The sequence below is a fragment of the Bos grunniens genome, chromosome 17, assembly GCF_055505025.1.
Source record: "Bos grunniens cultivar Pamir isolate PY7600 chromosome 17, Bosgru_T2T1.0, whole genome shotgun sequence".
Classification (NCBI taxonomy): Eukaryota; Metazoa; Chordata; class Mammalia; order Artiodactyla; family Bovidae; genus Bos; species Bos grunniens.
In genome coordinates, this window is record NC_141181.1 from 40,454,426 (window position 1) to 40,469,827 (window position 15,402).

Genomic DNA, 15,402 nt, shown 5'->3' on the forward strand with positions numbered 1-15,402 from the left:
CTGGAAAAGCCTGAGCTGTTTTAACATATGACTTAGAGAGTGCAGTTTATAGTAATGGGCTTCCCTGGTGGCTCAAATGGTAAAGAATCTGCCTGCCAGTGCAGGAGACCTGGGTTCAATTTCTGGCTTGAGAAGATCCTCTGGAGAAGGGAATGGCCTCCCACTCCAGTATTCTTCCCTGGAGAATCCCATGGACAGAGGAGCCTGGCTGGCTACAGTCCATGGGGTTGCAAAGAGTCAGACATGACTGAGTGACTAACACTTTCACTTTCTTTTTTATTTTTCATTTAGTAGTAATACTACAAATAATCGATTTTATCACTCTTTTCAACCTATCAAAATGTTTTGTAATTCATATTGGATTTCCACAGTGATGTCTATATAGGTGAGTATTATTCCAATTTTACACAGGAGGTGTGTGGCTTAGTCCTTAGAACCATTTATATATTGTATAGTTTAACCTAGAGAGCATAGCCATATACTTGGTTTCCAAAACCTGAGAAAACTCTCAGTTTGTGAAATGGGGTAAATCTATAACCAATCCTTAAAACCCCACAGACTGATCAACAGAGTAAGGATATCCCAGTTCAAATTCAAGGTTTTCTCCCCATTACTGTCTGAATGTTGAACAAGTTGCATGATTTCCCAAAGCGGGTTTTTTCATTCCTAAAATGGGGATGTTTTTATCTGTCCTGAATATTTTGTAGAGTTACCATGAGAGTCAAGTGGAGAGTATGTAAGCATATATTCAAATGAACAACTGTTTCCTGAGGTCCTTCTGCATAATCCACAGCAAATCCTCTCTGTAGTCATCCAGCATTTCAATATTGAGTGTGACAAGAAGCTTCCCTGGTATACAACGAGCACAGTAGCTCAGATACTCTGCGACTCCTGTTCTCTACTAGGAGAGAGGCTCCTTGCCACTGCCCTAGAATATTGCTTTCCCTCTGGCGCCAGAGATCAGTTCATCAGGAGTTGTCTGTGTGACAATTAATTATATATCCATCTGAAACGCTCTGTGAGGAACCGAGGGAAGTCCTCAGTAGGTCCTGACCCAGGGATGCTCTGAATTGAAGAAGGGAGCATTTGGCTGCTGACATTCCTATGTGGTCTCATTTTTGAGCTGGGTCCAAGTGAGATTTATTGCAATGTGTGTGAAGAAGGCTTTAATTCATTATTTTCTACCAGTGAATCAATTTTGTGTAGAACTAGCATGATCATGGAATGATCCCAAATGCATCCTACTAAATCCCACTGAGATGCTTTTATGCATTAAAAAAAAAATCTGTTGAAAGACTGACTTTGGAATGATTTCAAACTTACAGAAGAGGTGCAAGAACAGTACACAGTGAACTGATACACTCCTCACCCAGAATCATTGGTTGGTAATTTTATTTGTTCCAATGCTTTCTTTCTACACACACATACTTTTGTTTTCACTGAACCATTTGAAGGTAAGTTGCAGACATGGTTTTGCTTTACCTCTGAAGATTTCAGGGTGCGTTTCCTAAGAATGAGGGGGTTCTCGCATGTAACCATGGTACAATGATAAGGTATAGCAAATTTAGCACTGATACAGTGTTACCTAATCTGCAGTTCATAAGCAAATTTTATTAGTTGACCCAACGCTGCTCTTTGTCATGTTCCCTGACGCAATGTTTGATTCAGGATTAGCTCTTATGTTTAGCTCTCAAGCCTCACAGTCTCCTTAAGTTAGGGACAGCTCCTCAGCCTTGGTCTTTCATGACACTGATGTTCTTGAAGGATTCAGGCCAGTTCTGTGGAATTCCTCTTAATTCAGGTATACCTGGTATTTTCTTGGGTGATGTTTCAGGCAGGAATCCCTAGGTGAGCGTTCATGTCATCTGCAGGGTATCACATCACAGAGTACTTGACTCATCCTTGGTGATGGAAACTGATCACTTGGTTAAACCTCTTCCCTTCCAGAGATAAACAAAATATTACATCATTCAAAATAGTCTTTTTTATCAACCATGCTTTTTTTGTAAATTCCAGAGATACCTTAGAAACTTTTTCCCCAAGGCCTTTCTTTGGATGATCCCCCAGGGTTCTTGAGGGTGATACTTTGGTAAGTACTCAAGCCCTCTCCCCACTTGACATAAATTCTCTTCAGGGAAAATAAGTTGGAGCAAATTATAAATTCAAGCTTACAAAGTAAGCCACCTGTGCGTGGCTCCTATTGCCATACTCACCTGAGACGCAGCCCACTTGCCATCCATATGTTGTGAGAACCAGGACTATGCCCTGGGAGCAGCCTTGGAAAAACAAAACTTTGTCAATAGTACCGGGAGACTCGGAGGACATTTTAAACACAAAGACCTATACACAATATCACAATGCTTTCTTATCAAGATAGATAGCTGAAAATGGGGACATTTTATATTCATGTTCTAAAGTTTGGATTTATGCCTATAAACGCAAGTACAGAGATTAATTTCTAAATGTTTCTAAAAGTGCAATTTATGATATTTAACAATATGTACCATTCTTGTATATAATACCCCAAATGCTTGTACAAGTACTTTTGGAAATCAGTTCCACAAATTTCTGAACTATCTCTTCCATGCTATGCTGTGCTAAGTTGCTTCAGTTACTGGAGCAACTTCAGTCAAGTTGCAACCCATGGACAGTAGCCTGCCAGGCTCCTCTGTCCATGGAATTCTCCAGGCAAGAATACTGGAGTGGGCTGCCATTTCCTTCTCCAGGGGATCTTCTCAACTGAAGGATCAAACTATCCTCTTTTATGTCTCCTGCTTTGCAGGTGGGTTCTTTACCACTAACACCACCTACATTTCCCCAAATTTCTTCTTTTAAATCACAAAATATCTCTCAAGTCCTACCATCTATTACATTCATTGTTTTCCCTTCTTGCTTTTTGGTTGACATTATTTTCTCCACATAAATAATAGCTACTTAAGTGTTGTGAAACTTCTGTGTATATGACAGACACTTTCAACATTGTCATCCATTTCTATGTCATTTCTTTGCAAATATCTTCATTGCTCCCCTTCCCTCCAAAACATGGACATAATCTCAGGGATTGGTATGTTCTTTCCCTTGCCTCTCACTCACATTGGATGTGGGAGTAGTGATTTTTCAAATTTTAATATACGTATGCATCATCTGGGGTCTTCCCAGGTGGCTCAGATGGTAAAGAATCCACCTGCAATGCAGGAGACCTGGGTTTGACCCTTGGGTTGGAAAGATCCCCTGGAGGAGGGCATGGCAACCCACTTCAGTATTCTTGCCTGGAGAATCCCATGGACAGAGGAGCCTGGGGGGCTACAGTCCATGGAGTTGCAAAGAGTTGGACACATCTGAGGACTAAGCACAAAACGCACACGCGCGCGTCGTCTGGAGATCACAGTAAGGTGCAGATTCTGATTCAGTCTGTCTGGGATGGGGCTTGAGATTCTTTACATCCAGGGACTCTGAGGTCCTGGAGGATTCACCACCCCAAGCTGCATTTTGAGCCACAGCAGGAGGGACTTGGTGGAGCAAAGGGAAGTGGGAGACCAGGATGAAGGATTAACAGGGCGCAGGCAGTGATCAGCTAGTGCCTTTCGGAAGGGCATGTAGTCCAACTTTGCAGGCAGCTGGTTATTCAGCTGCCTGCAAAGTCGGGGGTGGGAGTCGGTGCTCAGTGGTGAGGCCAGAGGAGGGGGACCAGGTGCTGAGGGGCTTGGATTTTCCTGGACCAACTCTCTTTTTTAAATTAATTTTTATTGGAGTATAGTTGCTTTACAATGTTGTTAGTTTCTGCTGTACAGCAAAGTGAATCAGTCATAGGTATACCTATATCCCCTCTTTTTTGGATGCCCTTCCCATTTAGGTCACCACAGAGCACTGAGTAGAGTTCCCTGAGCTATAGAGTAGGTTCTCGTTAGCTATCTATTTTATACATAGTATCAGTAAGTCAATCCCAATCACCCAATTTATCCTACTCCCTCTTTCCCTCTGGGTATCTGTAAGTTTGTTCTCTACATCTGTATCTCTATTTCTGCTTTGCAAATAAGTTCATCCGTGCCATTTTCCTAGATTCCACATATAAGCAATATTACATATTTGTTTTTCTCTTCCTGACGTATCTACTCTGTATGACAATCTCTAGGTCCAGCCACATCTCTGCAAATGGCACTGTTTCATTCATTTTTATGGCTGAGTAAAATTCCATTTTATATATGTACCACGTCTTCTTTATCCATTCCTCTATTGAGGGACATTTAGGTTGCTCTCATATCCTGGCTATTGTAAATAGTGCTGCTATAAACATTGGGGTGCATGTACCTTTTTAAATTGTGTTTTTTTTCTGGATATATGCCCAGGAGCGGGATTGCTGGATCATACAGTAATTCTATTTTTAGTATTTTAAGGTGCCTCAATTCTATTCTCGATAGTGGTTGCACTGATTTAATTTCCCACCAACAGTTTAGGAGGGTTCCCTTTTCTCCACATCCCCTCCAGCATTTATTGTTTATAGAATTTTTTTGATGATGGTCATTCTGATCAGTGTGAGGGGATACCTCCTTGTAGTTTTGATTTGCATTTCTCTAAAAACAGAAGGGACAGGGTTACGCTTTCATTTTGGGGCAGTTATTTAGATGTCAGCCTGGAAGAGGTCTGCTGAGAGGGAGGTGCATTTGGAGGGCATTTTGGTAACCCAGTAGAGAAATCAGGAGGGATTAAAAGAAGGCAAAGGGAAAGGAGAAAAGGCGGTGCATTGGGACCCAAAGAAAATAAGTTCAGCAGCTCTGGTTACCGACTGGACGTGGGGAAAGATCTCAGTGAACTATGAGAGAAGGCAGTGGAGGCCAACCGACCCCACATGTTGTGAGATGAAGGGTGGAGGCAGGGGGCAGTAAGGAGAGAGTAGGAAGCAAAGATGTGAATGCCAAGGAAGCCTCTCTAGAAAATGCTCAGTTATCAGGGAAGGAGAAATTGAGGATGAAGAAGGCAGACAGGGGGCCTAGGAGAAGGCTCAGTAGACTGAGAACTTGTTGGTCAGGATCGGGCTGATGACTGATGGCTGGAGGTTGCAAGAACACAGTGGGCAAGGCTCAGTGTGGGGATTAATCCCCACTCTCATACCACAAATGGGGTGATACCTCCTCCCCTGCCATCTCAGAGGCTGCCCTAACTTGGGCTCTGCCTGTTCTCCAGCACCCACTTTGCAGCACATATTGAGTCTATGTGAATTGCCTCTCAACCCTCCAGGGGAAACTGTGAAGTCTGTACTGTTCACTATGTTAAAGATCTTTGACTCAAAGCATCCTATAACCCGGTGTGAGGATATTCTGACTCCCAGCTGCACTGTTGGGTCCTCATGTATGTCATTGGGCCAATATCTTAAGTAGCTGTATTAGGGGTTCTCCAGAGAAAAAGAACCAATAGGATGGATGGATAAAGGGACAAATGGATGGATGGATAAAAAGAGAGAGAGACAGACAGATAGCTTTAAGGAATTGGCTCACATGGTTGTGAAGGCTGGCAAATCCCATATCTACATGTAAGCCAGGAGGCAGGACACCCAGGCGATTGTGTGAAGGTTGCTGGAAGGCAGAATTCCCTCTTCCTCAGGGGATCTCGGTCTGTTTTCTCTGAAGTCCTCCCACTGGCCGGATGAGCCTCCCCTCATGTTTTGGAGGATTACCCGCTTTACTCAAAGCCGATTCATCTCAGTGTTGCTCTCATGAAATGCCTTCACAGTAACATCACACTGGTGTGACACCGGATATCTGGGTTGTTGTTGTTATTGTTCAGTTGCCGAGTCGTGTCCAACTCTTTGCGACCCCATGGACTGCAGCACGCCAGGCCTCCCTGTCCCTCAGTATCTCCCAGAGTTTACCCAAGTTCATGTTCATTGGATCAGTGACGCTGTCCAGCCATTTCATCCTCTGACGCCTTCCTCTCCTCCAGCCCTCAATTTTTCCCAGAATCAGGGACTTTTCCTGTCTGTTCACATCAGATGACCAAAATACTGGAGCTTCAATTTCAGCATCAGTCCTTTCAGTGAATATTCAGGGTTGATCTCCCTTAAGATTGACTGGTGTGATCTCCTTGTTGTCCAAGGACTTTCAGGAGTCTTCTCCAGCACCACACTTCGAAGGCATCAGTTCTTAGGCACTTGGCCTTCTTTATGGTCCAACTCTCACAACCTTACATAACCACTGGGAAGACCATAGCCCTGACTATATGGACCTTTGTTGGCAGATTAATATCTCTGCTTTTCAACACACTATCTAGATTTGTCATCGCTTTCCTGTCAAGAAGCAATCATTTTCTGATTTCACGGCTGCAGTCACCATCCGCAGTGATTTTAGAGCCCCAAAGAAGAAATCTATCACTACTTCCACCTTTTCCCCTTCTATTTGCCATGAAGTAATGGGGCCAGATGCCATGATCTTAGTCTTTTTTAATGTTTAGTCTTAAGCTGGCTCTTTCACTCTCCTTTACTTTCATCAAGAGGCTCTTTAGTTCCTCTTTGCTTTCTGCCATTAAAGTGGTATCATCTGTGTATCTGAGGTTGTTGATGTTTCTCCTGCCTATCTTGATTGTGGCTTGTAACTCACCGAACCTGGCATTTCTCATGGTGTGCTCAGCATATAGGTTAAACAAACAGGGTGACAGCAAACAGCCCTGTCATACTCCTTTCTCGATCTTGAGCCAATCAGTTGTTCCCTACAGGGTTCTTAACTGTTGCTTCTTGACCCGCATATAGGTTTCTCGGGAGACAGGCAAGATGGTCTGGCAATTCCCATCTCTCTAAGAGCTTTTTGCAGTTTGTCATGATCCATACAGTCAAAGGCTTTAGTCGATGAAACAGAGATGCTTTTTCTGAAATTCCCTTGCTTTCTCTATAATCCAGTGAATGTTGGCAATTTGATCTCTAGTTCCTTCTCCTTTTCTAAACCCAGCTTGTACATCTGGAAATTTTTGGTTTGCATAAAGCTGAAGCTTAAAACTCAACATTCAGAAAATGAAGATCATGGCATTCCAGTCCCATCACTTCATGGCAAATAGATGGGGAAACAATAGAAACAGTGAGACTTTATTTTGAGGGGTTTCAAAATCACTGCAGATGGTGACTGCAGCCATGAAATTAAAAGACACTTGCTCCTTGGAAGAAAAGTTATGACCAACCTAGACAGCATATTAAAAAGCAGAGACATTACTTTGCCAACAAAGGTCCATCTAGTCAAGGCTATGGTTTTTCCAGTAGTTATGTATGGATGTGAGAGTTGGACTAAAGGGAAAGCTGAGCACCAAAGAATCAATGCTTTTAAACTGTGGTGTTGGAGAAGACTCTTGAGAGACCCTTGGACTGCAAGGAGATCCAACCAGTCCATCCTAAAGGAAATCAGTTCTTGAATATTCATTGGAAGGACTGATGCTGAAGCTGAAACTCCAATCCTTTGGCCACCTGATGCAAAGTGGGAGGAGAAGGGGACGACAGAGGGTGAGATGGTTGGATGGCATCACCAATGTGATGGACATGAGTTTGAGTAGGCTCCAGGAGTTGGTCATGGACAGGGAAGCCTGGTGTGCTGCAGTCCATGGGGTCACAGAGTTGGACATGACTGAGTGACTGAACTGACAAGTAGGCAAGATTTTAAGCATGACCTTAGTTGCACGGCAGATGAGTGCAATTGTCTGATGGTGAGGACATTCTTTAGTACTACCCTTCTTGGGAGTTGGGATGAGGATTGACCTTTTCCAGTGGCCACTCCTGGGTCTTCCAGATTTATGATGTAATGCATGCAAAACTCAGATATGTGGGTACTGTGACCTAATCAAGGGGACATACAAGATTAACAATCACAGTACCCACCTCATCCAGGTGTGAGGATTCAACGAGGTGATATATATCACGTATCCGATAGAACCAAGAAGGAGTGTGTTGTATATGTGTGTGTGTAAGTGCTTCATCAATGGCATGATTTTAAAGGCAACAAGAAAAACACTTAAAATTTTCATTTAATCCAAAAAGGAGTTAGCAGTACCGAACATTACCTCCTTCCTGTAGTCTTAAAAAAGTTGGATTAAAACTCAACATTCAAAAAAATAAGATTGTGACATCTCGTCCCATCACTTCATGGCAAATAGATGGGGAAACAATGGAAACTGTGACAGACTTTATTGTTTTTGGGCTCCCAAATCACTGCAGATGGTGACTGCAGCCATGATATTAAAAGCTGAGCACCAAAGAATTGATGCTTTTGAACTATGGTGTTGGAGAAGACTCTTGAGAGTCCCTTGGACTGCAAGATCAAACCAGTTAATCCTAAAGGAAATCAGTCCTGAATATTCATTGGAAGACTGATGCTGAAGCTGAAGCTCCAATACTTTGGTCACCTGATGCAAAGAACTGACTCATTTGAAAAAACCCTGATGCTGAGAAAGATTGAAGATAGGAGAAGGGGACAACAGAGGATGAGATGGTTGGTTGGCATCACCATCTCAATGGACATGAGTTTGAATAAATTCCGAGAATTGGTGATGGACAGGGAAGCCTGGTGTGCTGCAGTCTATGGGGTCGCAAAGAATCAGACATGACTGAGGACTGAACTGTAGTCTTAAAATGACATGATTCAATGTGGTCTTATATTGCTACAAAAGTTACACTTAACAGCATGCTCTTGAGGCTGTATGCATCAGTGATAGATTTCATAGTAAATATTTTGTAATGCCCTTTATTTTCCTAAAATAAAATGCATAATTTTCATCAACAGAATAACTTACACCTGTAATTTATGACAAACCACTATAATGTCCTAGTGGCACTATTTTACAACTTATATTAATATATATTTTAATACATAAATATTGGGGCACTAGTGGTTTAGAAAATATAATCAACAAAGCAGACACCTGCTTCCGAATGGAATCTCCGTGAAGGCAGCAGCTCTAAGCAGAGACGATCAGAAGATTGTGTTGATGACAAACTCCATGATTAACACAGCTACTGGTAATATGGTTTTCCAAATATATGTCAGTTCTTATTAACATCCTAAACTTTACAAAGTAAAATCTTGCCTCAGTTTATACAACAGTGGCATTCCTGGAAAATTAGGTATATATTAAGATCACGAGAGAAGTATGTTGTGCATTTATGTAAAGCAGAATTAAATTCTCAGCTTCAATCATTATAAACAGGTTTTCACCCATATGAATGGCAGCAGGATATTTAAGTCACACAGGAGGTGGGATAGCTCCTTATTCTGTTGTGTCCAGCACGTGACGATATTTTCTCTATCCCTGGGAGATTTGCTCTGCTCCCTCCCACTCTGTGCCCGGAGCCCTCTCCCATCACATGCTCACCAAACACCCCTGCTGAGAGTCACTAACATTTAGAGTGGGCTTGTTTCAGCATGAATTACTGGAAATGAGATGTCTAAGTCTGAATAACAGACAAATCACAGGCAGTACCAAGAAAATGTTCAAGATAAATTCAAAAGGTTTATTGCACCAGATGCCACAGAAAAATGGATCAAAGTAATATGTGAACAAGTTTTAAGAAAAAAGACTTCCATACATTGATACTGATATCTATTTAACTGATCAAAAACAAAGTCCTATCAATTTGTTGTAATGGAACTTCAATGATAACAAATCAACCCTGGAATTTTCTCCTTTTAAAACACCACTTAAATTTAAGCATATTGCAGTCTTGCTTCCAAGATTTATGGTTCACCAAATATGGACTTTTAAAAATTAACATTCAGAGGGGGCTGCTTGATTTAGGCAAATATTATATTAAAAGGTTCCTGCCCCCAAAGCACAATAGGAAACAAATGGTTCACATTTACCAAGAAGCTCAAGACTTTTTCAATTTATTGGTGAAAGTATGCATGAACAAAATACTTTCAAAAGCACATGTAAGTGGAAAAATCCAGATATTTAAAAGAACTGTAGGGTCACTTTATATTCTTTATTTTTATGTACAACCAACTCCAGTGAGGAACCTAAAAAGCTACAGACTGAATTTTATAAAATCTCAGGACCTAATTAGAAGAGCCAAAACAAGAGTTTAGTATCATTTAGCAGGTGGGGATTTTCCTCCCTCGAAAAAAGTTAACTTGGAAAAATATGATAAGTTTAAAAAGTTGCAATGTGTAAACGGCAGTTTCATGGGATGTGAAAAGTTTATCGTTACTTTCATTAAAAAACAGCACACTTCAGAAAAATGGATTGGAGCCTGTACAAAAAGCTATTTAACACTGATAAAAATAAAATACTTTGGAATTATGCACAAGTATGGAAGCTACATTTTAAGTTTTCATTGTCATGTTTAAACGTACACAAGTATCTTTACATTCATATCACTCATCAATCTACGAAAAATTAAGCCTCGACATGCTGGAGGAAGGCCCGCACGGCAACGCTGGCGCACACCTGCTCCGTCTGCCTCCCATTCGCCTGGACAAGCAAGATGCTACAAGAGGTACACTCAACAGGTAAGACGTCAAAGTTGAAGAAACCCTAAAGGTGGAATCCTGTCAACTGAGGTAGTTTTCTCTATTTGTACATTTTTTTTTAAAATTTTGCTTTCTTCTTGAGGTGGGCCTGGGCGAGGGCGGGTCCCTTCCTTACCTCTGTGGCTGAGACAGAACCCGGCCCCGGGGTGGTGTCTGGCATGTCTCCACCCAGTTCCATGAGATTCTTTTTCCACTTTTGGGAAGAGGTTGAGTTTATGAGAGAACAGGTGGATGTTCTTGAGAGGAGGAGGGTTTACAGAAGAGCAGCAACATTCCTGGTCTGTGGTGCAGGCGGCAGCCGTGAGGGGCGGGCTGCCTGATGTCCTGAGGGGTCTCCCTCATCACCTCCTTCTAGGGGAGGGGGGCATGCAGAGGCCAAGCTAGTTTTCTCGGCTGCCAGGGGCTGGGCCACATCTTTTCTGCATGAAGCTTAGAATTGACCATTTAAAGCTCAGCTTCCCTGGGCTGGGTCTAATGCTCCACAGGCCGCTACCTGCACTGATTTTGCATCTAGTTATTGTCTGTAAACCCTGGAGGGAGGCAGGGGAGGGAAAGTGTCCAGAACAGGCCCGTGAGAAGGGGGTCAGAGACTGGGGGATGCTCAAAGCTGGTGCAGTGGGGACGCTGTGACCTCGCTCAGCACATGCATCACACATAAGGGACTCAGATGGGGAGAGGGCGGCCATGGGCCAGGTCCGCGACAACCACCATGGTGTCATGGAACCAGGGACTCTAAATATACCCGTCTCATCTCAGACGTCAGGCAAAAGGAAAACAGAAAACATAGATAAAATGGACATCACTTTTATGAGAGAAAGACATAAAATACAAATTAAAGATTTTTAGTCTCGAGATCCTCTGCGCTTCACATCCTTAAAAAAAGAGAGAGAAGGGGTACTTCCCCGATGGTCCAGTGGTTGGGACTCTGAGCTTTCACTGCCAAGGGCCCAGATTCAATCTCTAGTTGGGAAACTAAGATCCTACAAGCCGAGTAGAGCAGCCAAGAGAAAAACAACAACAACAACAACACGTGATTTATTAAAAAGAGAGGGGAAGGCCGTAGCTGTGACCTATCCCTAAGAACCAGTCCTAAGAAAGAACACACCTGTTTTTTTCCATTGGTCCGGCTGTTCTGCTCTTTCCAACAAACAACTCACATTTGTCAAAGAATAAAGACAGAGACGTATGTAACTTGGGGTTTGGGATTAGGATTTTATCACATAGCAAATCTGAAGACAGAGTATTCTAACTCCTGAAAGGGAAGTCGCTTCATATTCTTAGGTGCAAAAGCTACACGGAAAGGATTGGGATCAATTTTTAAAGGAGAAGGAGATCAGAGCCTGGTTATAATGAAAGTCCTCAAGGTCTGCGGGTCATAACAGGTGTGCTGTTAACAGGGTTACCCCTGCTTTTTACACCACCAATTTACTAGTCTTTTCCTTTACCCTGGATGTCAGGACATCACCTGCTTTACAATCAGTAAACTAAAATTCGTATCAACAGAAAACTCAGCGTTTTTAAAAAGCAAACTACGCTCATACATAAGCAATGCTGCCTTGCGGCAGGTTTTATACTACAGGGCAGTCAATTTCTGGGAAGGTGTTTTGAAAAGGATGTAGGGTTTGGAAGGCACAGAGATGATAGAGTGAAAACTGAGCTCCTAGATGGACTGTTTAGAAATGGTCAAACTGATTCATAAGTCATCCTGAACTGTTGCAAATTTCACTTCCCACCTGGACAGCTGTGCCTTTTAAAGTATAAATAGTCATCTGTATTAACTGTTACAGGAAGAAGGTGGCTTCAGCTGGAGGGATTTAGCCACAGAAATGCTCTCGAGCTTATAGAAGTAACTTTGGTAAACGGCCCCTTTGACAAGGCTGCTGAGAGCTCTGAAGCCTCAGGATGAAGCGAGTGGGGTCAGACTGTGCCCTCCGCTGCTGTGCACTATATGTGGATGGGACGAGGATGCTACATTGATTCTCGGGTTTATTGCACCAACAGTCCATCCCTAACCTACCCGTGGCTGCATCTCAAACAAGGGAAACTGGGGGAAGGCTGGAAGCAGTGGGTCCCTGGAGCTCTGCTCCCCACAGCCAGTCCCCTCGTGCTCTCTGCCAGAGGGTGACACCAAAGCCACTGGCGCGGAGGCGGTACCCGCGGGCCCCACTACACCGCGTCCCTGGTGTCCAAGTCCCCGTGCTGACTGCCTTCTCAGGACAGTGGGATCGCTTCCTCCAGCTTGGGGAGCTCACGCCTGCACTCTGAGATGTTCTAGCAGCGATGATGCCTGTGTCGCTCAGGCCTGCTCTCAGGTCCCTGGTCACCGCTGTGCCCTCAGCGCCCACGCTAACCGGAGGGTGATGGAGGCCTGACTGCTCATGACAACATAGACACCTGGTATCAGTAAACCTACGGCTTCCAGCCAGCACCCCGGGAAGCGATGCCCCCGACACAGCACAGCACGGGGAGGACCGCGTCCGTCCACCCTGCTGGCGCCTCGTGGTCGCAGGGAGCTGCCTTCCTTCCTCCTTGGGCTGAGAATCCGATTTTCTTCAAGGAGGAGCTGTCCTGAGCATTAGCTTACAAGAGTATCTGGGCGACGTAAGGAGAGTGAGTGCTCGCAATGGCCATCAGCAGAGGCAGGTCGTTGGACTCGATCCTGAACGTGGAGAGAGGGGAGGTAGTTACATTAAAGTGGCAGGATTTATAGGAGCGTCCCACTGCCAGATCCCAGACCTGCCCGGTGGGCAACCAGAACAGAGTGAAAGAGGCAGGGAGATGGTGAGCCTGTTCCTGAGACCCGCCCTGCTGGGGTCCCGGAGCCTTTGATGGTGCAGTGGCAGCTATGTGCATGGGACCAGGGCCTGTATTCCCGCAGGGCCTCTGCACAACACCTCCTCCAGTCAGCACTCCAGGACTATACCCCGAGTCTGCACCAGCTTCAAGTAAGTCTCTGGAAACCCAAGATGGTGACAGTGTTTTCAAAACCCCTGGGCTTTCTTCAATGGCTCACACAACCGAGACCCCTACCCAGCACGCACTCAACGCTCAGACACCGAAGCCACCTCCTAAGAATGGAGGTAGAGTCAGTGAGGGTGGGGAGCACAGGCAGGGGGCTGCTGGGTGTCCTGGGAAAGCTAGGATGGTCTCAGTCCTTGAAACATGTTCTAACGTCCCTTGTTTCCAAAATCTAAAAACTAAAAATAGAACCTAAGGCGGCAGCTGGTATGAGCTTGTGGCATCTTCCCTGCCTTCTGCAGTGACATTCAGGGTGACAGCAAGTTCCCAGCACTGCAGTGCTGCTGGCCTGAGAGCAGGAGGGCAGTGAGGAAGGGCTGGAAGGGGCCCAATAAGGCACTGTGGGGCCTGAAGCAAGAAGGCAAATCCACCTTCAGGGTGGATCCTTCAGGGGTGGGTGCTGATGGTGGGCACCCATCAGTCAGGGGCCAGGCAAGCGCCCTAGAAATAAGAGCTGCACATACCACATCAGAAACCAGATGAGGCAGGACTACTGTGAGGCTGGTGAAGAGATCTAAGCAAAAACTGCAAAAGTAAATGCCTCAGAAGGGGAGAATATTTTTAAAGTGAAGTACATAAAAAAAAAGAAAAGTATGGCAGGAAATGCTGAGAGTGGAATAATACAGTAACTCATATCCTGGGTCTGATATGAGAAGTCCAGCAAGAAAGCAAAGGCCTGAGCCTTGAAATAATACAACTTTGACTGGCAGGCCTAATAGAGAAATTTGGGACTGATGTTTTATACACGGTATTTTCTTGCCCCAAACTGGGGGGGATTGTCATCACAGGAAAACAGGGGACAAGGCCCTATTGAGACGATGTCGTTTTGTTACTTCTCTGTGGAAAAACTGAGCAGAGAGTAAAACTCAAGTCAGAATTTCTTCCCCCCAGAGAAATTAGGGCAAACAGTCTCTGGAAGATGATGCAGGACACGGATGACATGCACACCTCCTCTTCTGATGGGCTCACAGGAAAAGGGAGGAGAGTCCGGCCACCTGGGACACGCAGGTGGGCCCCAAGTCCAGGAGGGCTGCCTTCCTCACCTCCCCCAGAAACGGCAAGAAGCGCACAGCCGCTGTCCGACAGCCCGTGACTCCCACATCCTAGTGAAATGCCTCGACATGGGCATCTGGAGGATTACGTGCTCCACTTTCAAGGATAAAATAACTCCGGGGGGAAGGCTGACCCTGGACCTCCAGCTGAAAGGTTGGAGAGTCTGTTTCTAGGTGTGAAACTCTGGTGTCCCCGGGGAGCGGCAGGGGCTGGACGGGTCAGTGGGTAAAGCCCGGGGGCAACGGTGGTTCTCCATTGCACTCACCCCAGCACGACGCTTAGTTCTTTCACGTGCACACGCGTGTGTCCACGAAGATACTCGGACAGCATCTTGCTCTTCAGGTACATCTCCTGCAGTCTGTCCTCCAGGTGCATGACGCACTGCAAAGCCAACCACACTCACGGTGAGCTGGGGACTCAGATCTCTGCCAGTGATTCAAGAGCTGGAATTCCCTCCATCCTTTCAAGTACACAACTGTGATCTCACCTCTGTAAAATATACTTAAGGGGTTGTAAGCCAGTGCAAACCCTACCATTCGGAGCAATAAGTTTTGTCATCAACAGGGACTTACCGTATACTACAGAGAACTCTACTCAGTACTCTGTAATAACCTATATGGGCAAAGAGTCTGCCTGCTATCGCAGGAGACACAAGAGACTCGGCTTTGGTCCCTGGGTCAGGAAGATCTCCTGGAGTGGGAAATGGCACTCCACTTCAGTATTCCAGTTTTCCACTTGCCTGGAAAATTGCATGGACAGAGGAGCCTGGCAGAGTATAGTCCATGGGGCCTCAAAGAGTTGGGCATGACTTAGCACATGTATATGTATAACTGAA

At 44.7% G+C, this 15,402-nt stretch overlaps 1 protein-coding gene and 1 long non-coding RNA gene across 9 annotated transcripts in view; both read right to left on the reverse strand.

Annotated features, from left to right (window-relative positions):
- Positions 1-1,377: 1,377 nt before the first annotated feature.
- LOC147355218 (uncharacterized) lies at positions 1,378-2,724 on the reverse strand. Its single transcript, XR_015144375.1, has 2 exons — positions 2,214-2,724; positions 1,378-1,940 (listed from the first exon to the last, which is right to left on the reverse strand). It is a non-coding gene; the product is annotated as an uncharacterized LOC147355218 (long non-coding RNA).
- Positions 2,725-9,457: 6,733 nt separating this feature from the next.
- The window catches only part of FNIP2 (folliculin interacting protein 2), a 129,449-nt gene continuing 123,504 nt past the window's right edge, over positions 9,458-15,402 (reverse strand). For all 8 annotated transcript variants that reach the window (XM_086346939.1, XM_086346940.1, XM_086346938.1 and 5 more), the window contains 2 exons: positions 14,833-14,948; positions 9,458-13,155 (listed from right to left, as the gene is read on the reverse strand). In XM_086346939.1, coding sequence (XP_086203065.1) covers positions 13,077-13,155; positions 14,833-14,948 — 195 coding nt within the window. In that variant the 3' untranslated portion in view covers positions 9,458-13,076. The remainder of the gene's footprint in view (positions 13,156-14,832; positions 14,949-15,402) is intronic.